Raw genomic sequence first — 18,183 nt, 5'->3', positions numbered from 1 at the left:
GCGCTTTATTCTTCCAGCGCTTTCCAGCAGCTGCAGCAGCGCGGAAGTTTTGCCTGCGGGTTAAGACGGTGAAGAACTTGCCCACAATGCCGGAGACCCGAGTTCAATCCCTGGGTCAGGAAAATTTCCCTGGAGAAGGGAACGGCAACCCGCTCCAGAACCCCATGGACAGAAGAACCTGGCGGGCTACAGTCCATGAGGTCGCAAAGAGTCGGGCACGACTGAGCAAGTAGCACACACACTCCCCATTTATGACTAGATAAAACAGCCTCTGTGAGGCACTCTTTCCTCAAATACTCGGAGAAGGCAATCAAATATTAAAACGAAAGGAAACGGGACATGTTAGACAACTGCTATAATGTGTAGAGTTCCCTGGTGCAGCCCCAGCCTCCCCACCCCTCTCAAGTGCCTACCTTTCCTCATTCCAGTGCAGTCATCTTTTCCTTAAGACTGACTCCCACCCCAGCACTCCCCTACTCGGAGCTGGGATTTCCAGCCTCGGGCTTCTCCCTTCTGCATTTGCTCTGTTACACTCTTCCTCCTAACCCTCAGGCTGAGGAGTCAGACCTGTTCACTCCCTCAGTGTTTGGCCTCCCCAAATCTCTGTCTCTCAAGCTGCAGTGGGCACTTGCAATCTCTATCTTATTGGCTAGTCCTCTCACCTCAAATCCACCTGCTCCCAGGCTCAGTTACTACTGTATTCCCAGAACCAGCTCCTGGCGTGGGCCTCCCTGACAGCTCCTTTTCTTTCAGACAGAAGCACCAGAGTGACCTCTGCTCAGCCACTGTGGCTCAGGGAACTCTTCCTTACCATGTGGGCAGGAAACTCCTCCCATGAACTGGACTCATGAACTGGATCCTCTGTTGTCCTAACAAGCACCAACCTGTTTGCCAGTTGTGAAGGAGTGGAAATGTGCTTTATTCTTGCTGTGATTGCCATCATCCTCAGGTGGGGACCCCCAAACCACTCAAGATACTTGAACTACACTGTAAGAATCCATAAATTATTTCTTAAATTAGCCATGAAATTGTAAAAGGTGTCTCTGTGAAATTTCTGGGACCAATGTACGATAAGGCAGGTACAGTGTGTAGCACAGAAAGTGAGAAGGTCAAGTTTCTCCTCTACTCTGGGCTGGCAAGAATTCAGTTTAACTTGGAAAGGCAAGATGGAGTCAGACCTTTAAACTCTGGGGAGCCCCTCAAAACCCTTCAAAGGTTTTGAACTGGGAAGTGATATAACAGCAAACATCTGTTGAGTACTCAAGCCCTGTGTTAAGTGCATTACCTGCATTAATTTAATCTTAATGATGTCCCTGTTTTTACAGATTAGGAAACTGAGGATCAGAGAAGGTAAATGACTTGCCCAAGGACACACAGCAAGGCACAGAACTGGGAGTCCAACCAAACTTAAGTCCAAAGCACCACTCTTACCCTTTCATATAGGATGGGCAGCTATACTACTGTTTGGACTGGGCTAGCAAAAGCTCTCAACCCCCTCTGAGCAGGGACAAGTAAAGGACCGCCAAGTCACCTGGGACCGGGAAGCATCTCCAGGCCATGGTCTCCAAGTACCAGGTAAGGAATGGTACATTAAGTCTTCCTTGGTTGGCCATGTCTCTGGCCAAATGAATGATGCCAGCTCTTTCATTAAGAGACATGCTGTGGTTCCAACAAACATTTTCAGATACACCTATATGTGCCTGGTAGCAGACTTCATGAATCAAACGTGGCTCAGAAAGGCTGGATCTGCAGTGTATCAGGCAGATGGCCTCCTGAGGACTGGGCACCAGAAGAAGGGCTGGATGTATTTTACATCCTGTGGCCAGTGTGGAGGTCCAGTTTTATCTGCTTGTCACTGTAAAGAAACATGGCCTAGAAGAAAGGAGGGCTTGTTCAGTCTGCCTGTGTGGCCTGGATGAGCTCCTGGTCTTCCCAGCATGTCACCCTCTGGTTCTCTGGCTGTAGTTCCTGCCAAACTTGGAACCACACCCAGGAAACTTAGGAATCCTAGATAGAGCAAAACATTGCTTCTAATCCTGCATACATGAAAATGGTCCTTGCCCCATGTGGAAGTGTACGTTCACTTTATTTAAACAAACACTGGGCAGGTTACCACCAAGAGGGTGTGTGTGTGTGTCAGGGTAATTTTTATTCTGTAATATTCTGTTTCCCTTTTTCAAATGTTCCCCAGCAGAAAAGACAGCATTAGGAGAAAATTAGGCAAACATAATACATAAGACTTAACATGGAACCATTCCGGGTACCCAAGAGATAGTCACATTTCAACTCCTGGCCAAGCCAGCAGCTGCAAGAAGTTGATAAGCATGCGGCAAATGGGGCTGGGAAAAGCAGAGGAAAGCACATATTAAAAGCCTTTGAAAGGCCTGAGTTTTAAAAAGAAAAAAAAAAAAAAAAGGAAGTACCTCCTTTTGCTTTTTACCTCCATCTAGTTCCTTCTGCACATTCTGTGAATTTTGAAGAATTACATTTGGGTTCTGACTAACCACATGTCACTGCTATTGCTTTAATCATGCTATCATTCTTCCCAATTTGCAGATGTGGTGAACTCCCCTCACCCCCAAACCTCCCAGCATTTGAGTTGTGCAGGGAAGAGATGGGTGTGCTGTGTGGCCTCACTGCACAGGAACCCACAGCTCTTGGGTTTTCTTCCATTCTGGAAAAGGTGTGCTGAGCATTTTGTGGTCAAGACAATACTAGAGTTGGAAGAAGGTGGTGAGGTCCTGCTGCCAAGACCAAGCAGAAGTTTGTCCCAAGTTCCTGCTCTCTTCTATCAGTTTCCTCTTACCATGTCCTGTCTCCCTACCTCTACCCCACCCACCCCGACCCAAAAGCAAGCTAGATTCTGAACTGGCCTCTCTGGCCTCTGGGTCTGTGTGTTGAGACGACTCTGGTCTTAACAGTCTGGGTAGATGTCTACCCATGCATGCTTGTGCATGCTCAGTCATGTTGGACTATTTGCGACCCCCTGGGCCATAGTCCATCAGGTTCCTGTGTCCGTGGGGTTATCCCAGCAAGAATACTGGAGTGGGTTGCCATTTTCTACTCCAGGGGATCTTCCCAACCCAGGGATTGAACCTGCATCTCTTGCATCGCCTGCATTGGCAGGCGGTTCTTTACCACCAATGCCACCTGGGAAGCCCTATCACACATACGTACATACATACACATACATTTACTCTGTCAAATATACATATGTATATGTGTGTGTGTGTGTGTGTATATATATATATATATAAACATACATTTTTTAGCAGCTGACAGTAAAGTGTCTTGAGGAAGGGTTGCTTTTTATCCAGTATACAAAGGTGCCACTTGGGCTGGGGGTGGGGTGTGATAATAAAGGCCACAATTCACAAACCCTGAGTTTAGCAAGCCAATGTCAGGGGCAGAACTCCAGGCCCCCAGGGCCTAGTTCCATAGCCAAGAGTGGCTGATTAAGTGACCAGAAAGGATGACAGTGGACTCAGTCAATGTAAACAGCCATATTTTCAACATAATTTACTACAGGTCTCTGAAGTGTATATAAAACATTTTAGTGCAACATCTTACAAATAGTTTTCTTTAAAAAACAAAAAACAAATCAACAGCTCTCTACATCATGCATGGGTAGTCTGTCAACCCTACTTTTTTTTCAACAGTAAACGCAGAGAAACCATTGTTTGAAAAAAACATGAAAACTTGCTACAGAAACCCCCTGGGGAAAGAGGGTGTGGTCATAGCCATGTCCTGGAATGGGCCTAGCACAGTGTTGTTTTTTATTAATGCAATATTGTAGATGCAGATAAGTCAACAGAGCTGTTGGCCGTTTTCCTCTCTGGGTTTCTCCTGTAGGCAACTTGCAATGAGGTCTCCCAGCCACTGGAGGCCAGCATTACCACTCAGCAGATGCCACATATCCACAGAAATGGCCAAAGAAAGAAGGTCCTTGGGATTTTCATACAAAGCAGAAAAGCTCACCCTTTGAGCTCACCCTTTGATGGTACCCCCGGCCCAACAGAAAATGCACAAGAATTAAAAAAAAAAAGACAATTATTAAAATACTGGCTTCGGTTTCTTTTTTCCTTTCAAATCTCCTGCAAGTGCTTCACTTATTTATATGCAGCACTGGCTTTTCTTTTTTCCATGAACCTATTCAAATTCAAATCTTCATTACATGTCCCAGTTCCAGCCAGCCCTCCAGCATCTTTCCATTCAGACGGATGGAAAGTACATCTTCTCAGGTTGACTCAGTCTATAAATGAGGGGCTAGCAATTTCCCACCGAAAGTCCACACCCTGACATGAAGAAGTGGGGCCAAAGGCCATCTGATTTCCTCACCACTCCACCTGTTCCGTACCTCTACAGCGTTGATGCAGCACAAGAAACGGGGATGAGCATGTGAGGCATTGGTGGGATTAAGGTGGTGGTGCCTACACAGTCACAGGAGAGGACAGGTATATCTGCGAGGGAGAGAACGCAGCCTATGTAAGCCCTTCAGAAAACAGCCAAGCAACGGCATTGCTTTCCCTTGGCTATGACACATCAAAGCACCTGCCAAGCACCCAGGTAAGGATCAGCGTCCACATGGCCTGGAATCCCACAGCCTCCCCTGGCGTCTGTTCAGCCTCAGGATTGGGTTCCACACTCATCTCTCGGGTTAGACTTAGTTCCAGAACTCCTGGACACTTTTTCCAAAGTGGGTTCTCCCTTGGGATTCAAGCTGCAAGTTCATAAGGAAGACGGCACTTGTGGCCAGCAAAGTATGAGGAAGTGAAGTGAAGTGAATTCGCTCAGTCGTGTCCGACTCCTTGTGACCCCATGGACTGTAGCCTACAAGGCTCCTCTGTCCATGGAGTTTTCCAGGCAAGAGTACTGGAGTGGGGTGCCATTTCCTTCTCCAGGGGATCTTCCCCACCCAGGGATTGAATCTGGGTCTCCAGAATTGCAGGCAGACACTTTACCGTCTGAGCCACCAGAGAAGTGGCCAGCAAAGTATGAGGAAGCCAATCACCTAAAGCCACAAATAAGATCTAAGAAAGGGAAGGGTACAAAGTCCACGCGTGTGATCACGTTCTGCTGAGACGGGGTAATCCATAAGGATTACAAAGGGCTGTGTCTGGGCTTCCCTTGGGCAGATATTCTTATGGCAGTGAGATGCAGGTCAAATGGTGAAGAAGAAAGACATCAATATCTTTGAGAAAGATGTAGTCAGAAGAAGGAAAACGTCGTCTTCATACCTCCAGGGAGGTAGCTATTCCTTCCTGTTCTCCAACGCCAGGCTCTGGAAACCACTGCTGGCTACTGTCCCAATGTTCATGAACCTAAGCTGTCAGCCGGCTCCTCTGCCTTCCGATGGTGTATGTGGTGGCTGCTTGAGCCCCATGTGTTCAGCTCAGTTGCTGGCCCCTTTCCATGCTCACTGGCCACTTGCCCTTAAGAGTTTGATAAAGCACCTGGAAACAGAAGCCCACCTGCTCACAGTTATCAGAGACTGCCCTTGCAGAACAGACCAAGCCAACAACCAGCCTTATTTCCTTCTTTCACTAATTGCTGACTTTGATCAATCTGAAAGTCAGTAGCTGAAAGTAACCTTCTGCCCACTTTAATTTGCAAAGTGTGTACTGTTCAGAGTTTCTGACTTGTTCTCCAACCAAGTCTGCTTATTTTTTGGCAAGGATAGGATGAAGCCTATTGCCCCCCCAGACAGATAGGCTGAGCTGGGCACTACCTACTCCTAGTGGGGTTTATACGCAGGATTTATCTTGTACACACACAGTTCTTTGAAGCTAAATTCAATGCTTTCATCTTGACTACAAAGTGGTTCCAACAACTCCAGCTGAGGGAAAAGATAAGATACAAATTGGGCCCATACTACACATAATTTTCAAGTCTCGTTAAGGAAGTAAAAAACGTTGGAGTATATTTTGATCCATGGGTGGGATTTTCAAGTGTGCAAAAATGAAAAAAGCCTTGGAAGAGAGTCCTTTGCACTATAAAGTCTGTCCTTCCTTTTGCCATCAGTTATAGTTCAGAGTAATTCATCCACAACATCATGGAATCCAAAAAAGGTAAACCAAAGGGATTGAAAAAGAGTCCCTTACAAAGAATAAGAACCCCTGTAACATCTATATCTGAGAATACTATATAAACCAGCGAGTAGACGTGGCACCGGGAGCTACTCACCACATTACCAAAAACAAAAACAAGAAACCTAACTGGCAGGATGGTGCCATCTGCTCAAAAATAGCTAACCGACCAAGACTGCCACCTAGCGGCAGTCTGCCTCTGACAGATGGGCGACTCTGAACACTTCTGAAGTCTGACTGTGTTCTGCGAGAGCGCCCCAGAGGTCGGGTGCTGTCCGCTGTCTGGTGGTAGAGCAAGATGCAGCGAGGAGAGCCTCAGCTCCTCCGTGGTTTATGATCACCTGCAGTCCCCTTAGTCTATGGCTCCTGGGTGGATACTGAGCACAGGGGGCTCCAGGCAAGTGGGGGAGTAGTTGAGGTGTGGCTCCTTGATCCACAACAAGGGCACCCCATTCTTCCCCTCGGAGTTCTTGCTGGAGTTCCGGCTCTTGAAGCGCACCAGCAGGATGGTGATGATAAGGATGCCAAAGATGGGGAAAGGGTAGAAGAAGACGAAGTAGAAGAGTGCGTCATTGGAGCAGATGATGGACTGCAGGGTGGAACCTGAAAAGGACAGACAGGGAGACAAGACATGAGGGCCGAGAACCTGGACGGTTGCTCACTCCTGAAGACCCCACCCAGATTCACAGAAGTGACTTGGCAGAACTCCCATACCCACGCTATCTTTTCCCTCTTGCTACTAATGGAGGGCAGACTACCCATGTATTTTTTTTTTTTTACTTTATTTTACTTTACAATACTGTATTGGTTTTGCCATACATCAACATGAATCTGCCACGGTGTACACGTGTTCACAATCCTGAACCGCCCCCCCAACCTCCCTCCCTCCCCATGTATTCTTGTTCTCACACTTATGTCTCTTCGAATTCATAGTTGGAAGTTCAAACAAAGCCAGGCCTCCATTTCCCACTGTGAGTCAGTATTACCACTTGGAAAGCCACATAAGAAAGGGTAATTTACTGATTATGTACTCAGCTGTATCTGAGATGGTGAAGACGCCAGCTCCACTTCAGCTTGAACCTCCCTGTTGGTTCTATTTTACATGTCCCTTTGCATTTGGTTCTGCTGCCAATGTCCTTCTTTGGGACAGAACACATTCTCTACCTACCAGCTTCTGAGAGCAGGTTTACCAGAAATGATGGTTATTTGATTAGTTACCAATTAAAAAGTCATTATGGCCCACTTGCACATGTCTGCAGTGTATCTGTGGCTGTGCAGAATACAGTGTTAGTTGTTCCTGGATACAGAGGAGAATGAAACCCCACACCTCTCACCCCATCAAGGACTGCTCTGGACTGGAGCCTGGGCTCTAGGAGACTGCATTTTCTCTGTAAAGTAAGGCTGCTGGATGATCTCTGTGTTCTATAAAGCTTACTAAATTTGGATAGCCACAGTGGGCAGATAAAATACAGTCTAATCATGTTCCCTTGTACTTTTGGACAGTGGGTTATTCAGCAGATCTTCAGAGGGTCTAAAGTACAATTCAGGGGGTTGGGTGGTTTTTTTTTTTTTTTTTTTTGCTTTCTACTGAATAGCTGTTGTTCATCATTATTAAGAAAATTTAACATACACTTACATGTATCAGATTTCCAAAGTATATGAGACTGGTGATATTAACCACTTTTGACCAATGAAATCTCAATTTCATAAGTTCTATCTAATAAACAGGAAGTTATCAAAGAAAAGAAAAAGCTGATGAAACTCAAAATGATCTGATACAATGTCATGCTGGGAAAAAAAGCTGAAATTTCCAGCCTGTTTTTTAACTTCTACATCATAGGCTAATTCTACTGTAACAAACACCATTTTAGGTTGATCAGTTCCATATTTTGATAGAAGATCACTCAGAAGACTTCTTCATTAGAACTAATAATTAAGGTCAGTATGATGAAAACATTGTGTTCTGGACCATTCTGCAGCAACAGCTGCTGGTTAACTGCTGCTAAGCTCTTACCAGATGTTCTGTAACATCACTGCCCTTCTAGGCTGGTCTTCCCCACTAATCACGCAAAATCCACCTAATCCTCCATGTCACCCTCCAAAATAAAAATGACCCAGGAACTTGACAAAAAGCAAGAAGGGAGTGAGGTACTTAGACTTCATTTTCTTTTCTTCTTCCCCTTCAGTTCAGTTGCTCAGTCGTGTCCGACTCTTTGTGACCCCATGAACCTCAGCACGCCAGGCCTCCCTGTACATCACCAACTCCCGGAGTCTACCCAAACCCATGTCCATCAAGTTGGTGATGCCATCCAACCATCTCATCTTCTGTCGTCCCCTTCTCCTCCTGCCTTCAATCTTTCCCAGCATTAGGGTCTATTCAAATGAGTCAGCTCTTCACATCAGGTGGCCAAAGTATTGGAGTTTCAGCTTCAGCATCAGTCCTTCCAGTGAACACCTAGGACTGATCTCCTTTAGAATGGACTGGTTGGCTCTCCTTGCAGTCCAAGGGACTCTCAAGAGTCTTCTCCAACACCACAGTTCAAAAGCATCAATTCTTTGGCACTCAGGTTTCTTCACAGTCCAACTCTCATATCCATACATGACCACAGGAAAAACCATAGCCTTGACTAGACTTCTGTTGTCAAAGTAATGTCTCTGCTTTTGAATATACTATCTAGGTTGGTCATAACTTTCCTTCCAAGGAGTAAGTGTCTTTTAATTTCATGGCTGTAATTACCATCTGCAGTGATTTTGGAGCCCCGAAAAATAAAGTCAGCCACTGTTTCCACTGTTTCACCATCTATTTGCCATAACGTTGGAGTCCTTTAATGGACCGGAACCTGGGGGTCTGGAGTTGATGATAAGAAAGTGAAAGAGAGAGCCAGAGGGAGGTGGGGGGAGAGAGAGAGGGAGAGAGAGGAAAAAAGAAAGACAGACACAGGGACCCAAGATCTGATGGAGCAAAGGTGCTTCATGATCTTTCTGTGAGTATATATAGGCTGTTGTACAAGAAATTTCTTTCGACAATGATAAAGATCAGAAAACCAAACGTATAGCAACCGTTACCAAGGGAATGAGGGATTAATAATGGTCACAAAGTCAGGAGACAATCTATATCTCAAGAAAGGGGATCGGGACTAAGCACTTTTGCCATAAAGAGAATGTTTACTGAAGGAGACTCAAGCCTGTCTCACATAATGACCTCAGTCCTGGGAGCAGCTTGCTGCCCCACTAGTTTCTGACAACAGAAACTGATAGAGAACTGATAAGATTTATGAGAAACAGCACGTAGGAATCCTCCTGTTAAACATTCCTTGACAATTCCCCCTTATTTATTAATATTTGCAAAAAGGGTTCTGACCATTAGAGTTTGTTTAAACAATTTTTGCATGAAGGCGATGGTAGACAACAAATATAATTGTTAAGACAATCACCAAAATTACAGTTCCAGACCCGATGTTGTGAGTAATGCTTTGAAACCATCTGCGTGGGTCTAGCCCAGATAATTGATCAGCTACTTGTTCAGCTAAAGTGTTCAAATTAGTGGAAGAGGGAAGATTTTTACAAAATGTTTCAAAGATTTCTTTTTTTTAAATAACTGTACATTCAGAGAGGCATTATCATGTATGTTTTGTAAATGAAATTTGATTTGTTCCCAGTTGTAGGCACTATTATTGAATTGAAAGCCTGTGACTGTGTGGATCACAATAAACTGTGGAAAATTCTGAAAGAGATGGCAATACCAGACCACCTGACCTGCCTCTTGAGAAATCTGTATGCAGGTCAGGAAGCAACAGTTAGAACTGGACATGGAACAACAGACTGGTTCCAAATAGGAAAAGGAGTACATCAAGGCTGTATGTATATTGTCACCCTGCTTATTTAACTTATATATACAGAGTACATCATGAGAAACGCTGGACTGGAAGAAACACAAGCTGGAATCAAGATTGCCAGGAGAAATATCAATAACCTCAGATATGCAGATGACACCACCCTTATGGCAGAAAGTGAAGAGGAGCTAAAAAGCCTCTTGATGAAAGTGAAAGAGGAGAGCGAAAAAGTTGGCTTAAAGCTCAACATTCAGAAAACGAAGATCATGGCATCCAGTCCCATCACTTCATGGGAAATAGATGAGGAAACAGTGGAAACAGTGTCAGACTTTATTTTGGGGGGCTCCAAAATCACTGCAAATGGTGACTGCAGCCATGAAATTAAAAGACGCTTACTCCTTGGAAGAAAAGTTATGACCAACCTAGATAGCATACTCAAAAGCAGAGACATTACTTTGCCAACAAAGGTCCGTCTAGTCAAGGCTAGGGTTTTTCCTGTGATCATGTATGGATATGAGAGTTGGACTGTGAAGAAGGCTGAGCGCCAAAGAATTGATGCTTTTGAACTGTGGTGTTGGAGAAGACTCTTGAGAGTCCCTTGAACTGCAAGGAGAGCCAACCAGTCCATTCTGAAGGAGATCAGCCCTGGGATTTCTTTGGAAGGAATGATGCTAAAGCTGAAACTCCAGTACTTTGGACACCTCATGCAAAGAGTTGACTCATTGGAAAAGACTCTGCTGCTGGGAGGGATTGGGGGCAGGAGGAGAAGGGGATGACAGAGGCTGAGATGGCTCGATGGCATCACTGACTCGATGGACGTGAGTCTGAGTGAACTCCGGGAGTTGGTGATGGACAGGGAGGCCTGGCGTGCTGCAATTCATGGGGTCGCAAAGAGTCAGACACGACTGAGCGACTGAACTGAACACAAAACTGAGTAGAATTCCAATCACAGTTTAGCATTACCTGTTTTTGTACATCTATTAATTGATCTCCAACCCATTTGATGGCTGTTTTTAGTTCCTGTATTTCATCTTGAATATCCTCATTTATCCTCATCTATCTGAGCCTGAGTGGGCATCTTTAGTCCAATTTTGAATAAAATTATGTGTTTGAATTGGGGTTTGTAAAGCAACACCAGTGATAGCAGCAGTGGTGCAAATAGCTATTAATCCCCAAATGCCAAAAATCAGCCATCCAATGAATCGTTTAGATCACCAGAGCAATTCAGCAAGTAACTGGGAAGCAAGTCCAGCCATGGGATCTTCTTCCCAGGGTCGTTGGAGATTTACTGGTAACCACAGACTATGTCGAGATCGAAGAATCAAAAGGGATTCATTTCTTAAGGAAATAGAAGAGTTCGGGGGCAGTCCTAAGATGGCGGAGGAATAGGATGGGGAGACCACTTTCTCCCCCACAAATTCATCAAAAGAACATTTGAACACAGAGTAAATTCCACAAAACAACTTCTGAATGCCGGCAGAAGACATCAGCACCCAAAAAAGCAGCCCATTGTCTCCGAAAGGAGGTAGGAACAAATATAAAAGATAAAAAGAGAGACAAAAGAGGTAGGGATGGAGACCATCCCAAGAAGGGAGTTTTAAAAAAGAGAGAGGTTTCCAAACACCAGGAAACACTCTCACTGGCAAGTCTGTAGTGAGCTTTGGAACCTCAGAGGGCAACATAACTGGGAGGAAAAATAAATAATTAAACCCCACAGATTATGTGCCCAACAGTAACTCCCAGCGGAGAAGCAGCACAGATGCCTGCATCCGCCACTAGCAAGCAGGGGCTAGGCAGGGAGGCGTGGGCTGCATAGCTTAGAGTAAGGACCGGGCCTGAATGCCCCAAGGGCAATCTGAGGGAACTAACTTGAGATAGCAAACCAGACTGTGGGATAGCTACCACATGAAAACCGGCTCACAGAACAAAGGACTGACTAGAGCTAGCCAGCTGTGGACCGGCCTATCCCCCGCCGGAGACAGGCAGGCAAAGGCAGCCAGAGCTGGAAGGGGGCAACCGTGGCCCCAGACAGGCATTATCTACCAAACTGCAAACAGGTTTCGTTGCTAACCAAGACTTCTTCGGATTCTGGATGGTCAACATCCGCCTGAGATGGTATGCCGGTTGTACACCCAAAAAACCAAGCAGCAGGGACGGGGAAGGTGATAAGTCACAGCTACCGCGCTCACCAAACACCTGGTCACCTGAGTTGCTTAGACCTGGGAAGGGCACAAAACAGGTCCAACCTAGTCTGCACCTCTGAGGAGTACCCAAGTACCTGAACCTGAGCAGCTTAGACCTGGGAAGTGCATACAACCCAGGGTCAGCCTCAGACAGTTCCTGGCAGAGCAACCTACAGCCTAAGCAGGGTAGACAGAGAAAGCACACACGCTGTCAGCAGGGGCAAACCCAGTGTGGCCAAGACACTGCGAGCACATGCCAGTGATATTTGTTTGCAGCGTCCCTTCCTCCCCATAGCACGACTGAACAAGTGAGCCTAAAAAAGTGTCCACCACCACCCCCTTGTATCAGGGCAGAAATTAGACACTGAAGAGGCCAGCAAACAGAAGAAGCGAAAACAGAGGGAACCGCCTTGGAAGTGACAGGTGCAATAGATCAAAACCCTGTAGTTAGCAACAACTACATAGGAAGGGGCCTATAGATCTTGAGAAGTATAAGCTGGATCAAGGAACTATCTGAAAGTGAAGTATAGATGGAGAAGTCTTGAGCTGAATGTAAGAATAAGACTGAAAACCAGAGGCAGTAGGCCTAAGTCCAAATCCTGAGAACACCAGAGAACTCCTAACTCCAGGGAACATTGATCAATAGGAGCTCATCAAATGCCTCCAAACCCACACTGAAACCAAGAACTACCCAAGGGCCAACAAGTTCCAGAGCAAGACATACCACGCAAATTCTCCAGTAACACAGGAACACAGCCCTGAGCTTCAATATACAGGCTGCCCAAAGTCACTCCAAACCCACTGACATCTCATAACTCATTATTGGACACTTCATTGCACTCCAGAGAGAAGAAATCCAGCTCCATCCACCAGAACACTGACACAAGCTTCCCTAACCAGGAAACCTTGACAAGCCACACGTACAACACTACCCACAGGGAGGAAACTCCACAATAAAGAGAACTCCACAACCTCCCATACGGAAAGGCCACCTCAAACACAGCAATGTAAACAAGATGAAGAGGCAGAGAAATACCCAGCAGGTAAAGAAACAGGATAAATGCCCACCAAACCAAACAAAAGAGGAAGAGACAGGGAATCTACCTGATAAAGAATTCTGAATAATGATAGTGAAAATGATCCAAAAGCTTGAAAACAAAATGGAGTTACAGATAAACAGCCAGGAGACAAGGATTGAGAAGATGCAAGAAAGGTTTAACAAGGACCTAGAAGAAATAAAAAAGAGTCAATATATAATGAATAATGCAATAAATGAGATAAAAAACACTCTGGAGGGAACCAACAGTAGAATAATGGAGGCAGAAGATAGGATAAGTGAGGTAGGAGATAGAATGGTAGAAACAAATGAATCAGAGAGGAAAAAAGAAAAACAAATTAAAAGAAATGAGGACAATCTCAGAGACCTTTGGGACAATGTTAAACGCCCCAACATTTGAATAATAGTCCCAGAAGAAGAAGACAAAAAGACACACCATGAGAAAATCCTTGAGGAGATAATAGTTGAAAACTTCCCTAAAATGGGGAAGGAAATAATCACCCAAGTCCAAGAAACCCAGAGTCCCAAACAGGATAAACCCAAGGCGAAACACCCCAAGACACATATTAATCAAATTAATAAAGATCAAACACAAAGAACAAATATTAAAAGCAGCAAGGGAAAAACAACAAATAATACACAAGGGGATTCCCATAAAGATAACAGCTGATCTTTCAATAGAAACTCTTCAGGCCAGGAGGGAATGGCAAGACATACTTAAAGTGATGAAAGAAAATAACCTACAGCCCAGATTACTGCACCCAGCAAGGATCTCATTCAAATATGAAGGAGAAATCAAAAGCTTTACAGACAAGCAAAAGCTGAGAGAATTCAGCACCACCAAACCAGCTTTCCAACAAATAGCGTAAGGATCTTCTCTAGACAGGAAACACAGAAAGGGTGTATAAACTCGAACCCCAAACAACAAAGTAAATGGCAACGGGATCATACTTATCAATAATTACCTTAAATGTAAATGGGTTGAATTTACAACCCATGGGTTCAATTTACAACCCATGGGTTCAATTTACCAAAAGACAAAGACTGGCTGAATGGATACAAAAACAAGACCCCTATATATGTTGTCTACAAGAGACCCACCTCAAAACAAGGGACACATACAGACTGAAAGTGAAGGGCTGGAAAAAGATATTCCACACAAATAGAGACCAAAAGAAAGCAGGAGTAGAAATACTCATATCTGATAAAATAGACTTTAAAACAAAGGCTGTGAAAAGAGACAAAGAAGGCCACTACATAATGATCAAAGGATCAATCCAAGAAGAAGATATAACAATTATAAATATATATGCACCCAACATAGGAGCACCGCAATATGTAAGACAAATGCTAACAAGTATGAAAGGGGAAATTAACAATAACACAATAATAGTGAGAAACTTTAATATCCCACTCATACCTATGGATAGATCAACTAAACAGAAAATTAACAAGGAAACACAAACTTTAAATGATGCAACAGACCAGTTAGACCTAATTGATATCTATAGGACATTTTGCCCCAAAACAATGAACTTCACCTTTTTCTCAAGCACACATGGAACCTTCTCCAGGACAGATCACATCCTCTGCCATAAATCTAGTCTTGGTAAATTGAAAATAATTGAAATCATTCCAAGTATCTTTTCTGACCACAATGCAGTAAGATTAGATCTCAATTACAAATTCCAACATATGGAGGCTGAACAACATGCTGCTGAATAACCAACAAATCACAGAAGAAATCAAAAAAAGAAATAAAAATATGCACAGAAATGAATGAAAATGAAAACACAACAACCCAAAACCTGTGGGACACTGTAAAAGCAGTGCAAAGGGGAAGGATCACAGCAATACAAGCATACCTCAAGAAACAAGAAAAAAGTCAAATAAACAACCTAACTCTACACCTAAAGCAACTAGAAAAGGAAAATGAAGAACCCCGGGGTTAGTAGAAGGAAAGAAATCTTTAAAATTAGGGCAGAAATAAATGCAAAAGAAACAAAAGAGACCATAGCAAGAATCAACAAAGGTAAAAGCTTGTTCTTTGAGAGGATAAATAAAATTGACAAAACATTAGCCAGACTCATCAAGAAACAAAGGGAGAAAAATCAAATCAATAAAATTAGAAATGAAAATGGAGAGATCACAACAGACAACACAGAAATACAAAGAATCATAAGAGACTACTATCAGCAGTTATACGACAATAAAATGGACAACGTGGAAGAAATGGACAAATCCTTAGAAAAGTACAACTTTCCAAAACTAAGCCAGGAAGAAATAGAAAATCTTAACAGAGCCATCACAAGCACAGAAATTGAAACTGTAATCAGAAATCTTCTAGCAAACAAAAGCCCAGGTCCAGACGGCTTCAGAGCTGAATTCTACCAAATTTAGAGAAGAGCTAACACCTATCCTACTCAAACTCTTCCAGAAAATTGCAGAGGAAGGGAAACTTCCAAACTCATTCTATGAGGCCACCATCACCCTAATACCAAAACCTGACAAAGATGCCACAAAAAAAGAAAACTACAGGCCAATATCACTGATGAACATAGATGCAAAAATCCTCAACAAAATTCTAGCAATAAGAATCCAAAAAAAAAAAAAAAAGAATCCAACAACACATTAAAAAGATCATACATCATGACCAAGTGGGCTTTATCCCAGGGATGCAAGGATTCTTCAATATATGCAAATCAATCAATGTAATACATCACATTAACAAACTGAAAAATAACAACTATATGATTATCTCAACAGATGCAGAGAAAGCCTTTGGCAAAATTCAACATCCATTTATGATAAAAACTCTCCAGAAAGCAGGAATAGAAGGAACATACCTCAACATAATAAAAGCTATATGTGACAAACCCACAGCAAACATTACCCTCAATTGTGAAAAACTGAAAGCATTTCCCCTAAAATCAGGAACAAGACAAGGGTGCCCACTCTCACCACTACTATTCAACATAGTTTTGGAAGTTTTGGCCACAGCAATCAGAGCAGAAAAAGAAATAAAAGGAATCCAAATCGGAAAAGAAGATGTAAAACTCTCACTGTTTGCAGATGACATGATCCTCTACATAGAAAACCCTAAAGACTCCACCAGAAAATTACTAGAGCTAATCAATGAATATGTTACAGTTATAGGATATAAAATCAACACACAGAAACCCCTTGCATTCCTATACACTAATAATGAGAAAATAGAAATTAAGGAAACAATTCCATTCACCACTGCAATGAAAAGAATAAAATACCTAGGAATATATCTACCTAAAGAAACAAAAGACCTATATAAAGAAAACTATAAAACACTGGTGAAAGAAATCAAAGAGGACACTAATAGATGGAGAAATATACCATGTTCATGGATCAAAAGAATCAATGTAGTGAAAATGAGTACACTTCCCAAAGCAATCTATAGAATCAATGCAATCCAGCTACCAACGGCATTTTTCAAGCTACCAACGGTATTTTTCACAGAGCTAGAACAAATAATTTCACAATTTGTATGGAAATACAAAAAACCTCGAATAGCCAAAGCAATGTTGAGAAAGAGGAATGGAACTGGAGGAATCAACCTGCCTGACTTCAGGCTCTACTACAAAGCCACAGTCATCAAGACAGTATGGTACTGGCACAAAGACAGAAATATAGATCAATGGAACAAAATAGAAAGCCCAGAGATAAATCCACACACCTATGGACACCTTATCTTTGACAAAGGAGGCAAGAATATACAACGGAGAAAAGACGATCTCTTTAACAAGTGATGCTGGGAAAACTGGTCAACCACTTGTAAAAGAATGAAACTAGAACACTTTCTAACACCATACATAAAAATAAACTCAAAATGGACTAAAGATCTAAACATAAGACCAGAAACTATGAAACTCCTAGAGGAGAACATAGGCAAAACACTCTCCGACATAAATCACAGTAGGATCCTCTATGCCCCACCTCCCAGAATATTGGAAATAAAAGCAAAAATAAACAAATAGGACCTAATTAAACTTAAAAGCTTCTGCACAACAAAGGAAACTATAAACAAGGTGAAAAGACAGCCTTCAGAATGGGAGAAAATAATAGCAAATGAAGCAACTGACAAACAACTAATCTCAAAAATATACAAGCAACTCCTGCAGCTCAATTCCAGAAAAATAAATGACCCAATCAAAAAATGGTCCAAAGAACTAAACAGACATTTCTCCAAAGAAGACATACAGATGGCTGACAAACACATGAAAAGATGCTCAACACCACTCATTATCAGAGAAATGCAGATCAAAACCACAATGAGGTACCACTTCACACCAGTCATAATGGCTGCGATCCAAAAGTCTGCAAGCAATAAACGCTGTAGAGGATGTGGAGAAAAGGGAACCCTCTTACACTGTTGGTGGGAATGCAAACTAGTACAGCCACTATGGAGAACAGTGTGGAGATTCCTTTAAAAACTGGAAATAGAACTGCCATATGACCCAGCAATCCCACTTCTAGGCATACACCCCGAGGAAACCAGAATTGAAAGAGACACGTGCATCCCAATGTTCATCGCAGCACTGTTTACAATAGCCAGGACATGGAAGCAACCCAGATGTCCATCAGCAGATAAATGGATAAGAAAGCTGTGGTACATATACACAATGGAGTATTACTCAGCCATTAAAACGAATACATTTGAATCACTGCTAATGAGGTGGATGAAACTGGAGCCTATTATACAGAGTGAAGTAAGCCAGAAAGAAAAACACCAATACAGTATCAGTTCAGTTCAGTCGCTCAGTCGTGTCCAACTCTTTGCGACCCCATGAATCGCAGCATGCCAGGCCTCCCTGTCCATCACCAACTCCCGGAGTTCACTCAAACTCATGTCCATCGAGTCGGTGATGCCATCCAGCCATCTCAGCCTCTGTCGTTCCCTTCTCCTCCTGCCCCCAATCCCTCCCAGCAGCAGAGTCTTTTCCAATGAGTCAACTCTTTGCATGAGGTGGCCAAAGTACTGGAGTTTCAGC

General features: G+C 43.3%; 1 protein-coding gene and 1 long non-coding RNA gene across 4 annotated transcripts in view; one reads left to right on the top strand and one right to left on the bottom strand.

The window, feature by feature from the left end:
- Positions 1-214: 214 nt before the first annotated feature.
- LOC120856021 lies at positions 215-5,006 on the top strand. The gene is made up of 3 exons (XR_005719366.1): positions 215-949; positions 1,326-1,575; positions 3,853-5,006. It is a non-coding gene; the product is annotated as an uncharacterized LOC120856021 (long non-coding RNA).
- Positions 3,489-18,183, bottom strand: part of IGSF3 (immunoglobulin superfamily member 3) — a 132,051-nt gene continuing 117,356 nt past the window's right edge. For all 3 annotated transcript variants that reach the window (XM_040230953.1, XM_040230952.1, XM_040230950.1), the window contains one exon: positions 3,489-6,689. In XM_040230953.1, coding sequence (XP_040086887.1) covers positions 6,439-6,689 — 251 coding nt within the window. In that variant the 3' untranslated portion in view covers positions 3,489-6,438. The remainder of the gene's footprint in view (positions 6,690-18,183) is intronic.

Source organism: Oryx dammah, unplaced genomic scaffold, assembly GCF_014754425.2.
Source record: "Oryx dammah isolate SB20612 unplaced genomic scaffold, SCBI_Odam_1.1 HiC_scaffold_28, whole genome shotgun sequence".
NCBI lineage: Eukaryota > Metazoa > Chordata > Mammalia > Artiodactyla > Bovidae > Oryx > Oryx dammah.
The sequence above is the reverse complement of the archived record's forward strand: the minus strand, read 5'-3'. Positions and strand labels throughout refer to the sequence as shown.